This window comes from Myotis davidii, unplaced genomic scaffold (assembly GCF_000327345.1).
Source record: "Myotis davidii unplaced genomic scaffold, ASM32734v1 scaffold205, whole genome shotgun sequence".
In the NCBI taxonomy this organism is placed as follows: Eukaryota; Metazoa; Chordata; class Mammalia; order Chiroptera; family Vespertilionidae; genus Myotis; species Myotis davidii.
The window spans coordinates 2287796-2288771 of record NW_006297573.1 but is presented as its reverse complement, the minus strand read 5'-3'; the positions used below and the strand labels follow the sequence as shown (position 1 = coordinate 2288771).

General features: G+C 33.0%; 1 protein-coding gene across 1 annotated transcript in view; it reads right to left on the bottom strand.

Annotated features, from left to right (window-relative positions):
* The window catches only part of UBE2U (ubiquitin conjugating enzyme E2U (putative)), a 61595-nt gene that overhangs the window by 38658 nt on the left and 21961 nt on the right, over positions 1-976 (bottom strand). Inside the window, exon 6 of the mRNA XM_006773232.2 lies at positions 898-949. Coding sequence (XP_006773295.2) covers positions 898-949 — 52 coding nt within the window. The remainder of the gene's footprint in view (positions 1-897; positions 950-976) is intronic.

The window sequence follows — 976 nt, the reverse complement described above, 5'->3', positions numbered from 1 at the left end:
TCAATAAAATGAAAATAGGGGAATTAAAATAAGGTATAAAACCTCAAGGAGAGCCAACAAAGATGGCAAGAAAAAATTTCAAGATGGAAACCGGTGGAAAGGGCTAACTGTCTAGCAGGATGTAGGTATCGGTTAGGGTATAATTTGTCTTTCTTGAAATAATCTCATATTTTAGAATCAGAGTTTGGAAGTTTGGAAGTATACCCATTTCCTCCATCCACTGAAAAAAGTTATGATACCTTTATTCAAATAAATTTTTTTTGAAATAACTAGATTTATAAAAAGAGTTGCAAAGATAGTTGACTATTTTTAGATTAACTTAAAGTATAATTTGCATTCAGTAAAACACAGATATTAAGCATACAAATTGATGACTGTTGACAAAAGACTACATCTACATAACCAGAAAGCCAAACAACATATACCTGCAGAACGATATAGGAGAACAATGACCTGTACCTGGTGCGTGGGTTCCAGGCTGAATTTATGCCACATCTCTCTCCCAGGTTGTCTCCCAAAAGGTACAGTGGCTTCTGCCCTTATCCTCACCATTTTCTCTAGAACCTACCTTCTCCTAAATCGCTTGGATTTCTGCTGTCTATAATGATTTGTACTCACTATGTTCACAACATGCTTTTTCTTTTCAATACTATCAAAATTAAAAGACTAGGTGAGTTCATATAGTTCCTTTCAACATTAATGTAATCACTTAGAAAGAATTCAATAATTTTCCACGTTCTCCCTGAAAACATTTTAAAAATGTATTGTAAGAGGAAAGATATCTACTTCCTTTTCTGAGTCAAAAAATGATTCAATTATGAGAGCTCATGTAAACAGTTTAAATAAACAGCCCTTTAGTAAATAAATTGCCATAGAATTGTATGAAGAAAAACTTACCTGATTGATTTATCTGAGTCTTTCAATAAATCAGAGCTGCTGTCTTTATTCCCTGTGAAGAAAAGATTCTGCTTTACTT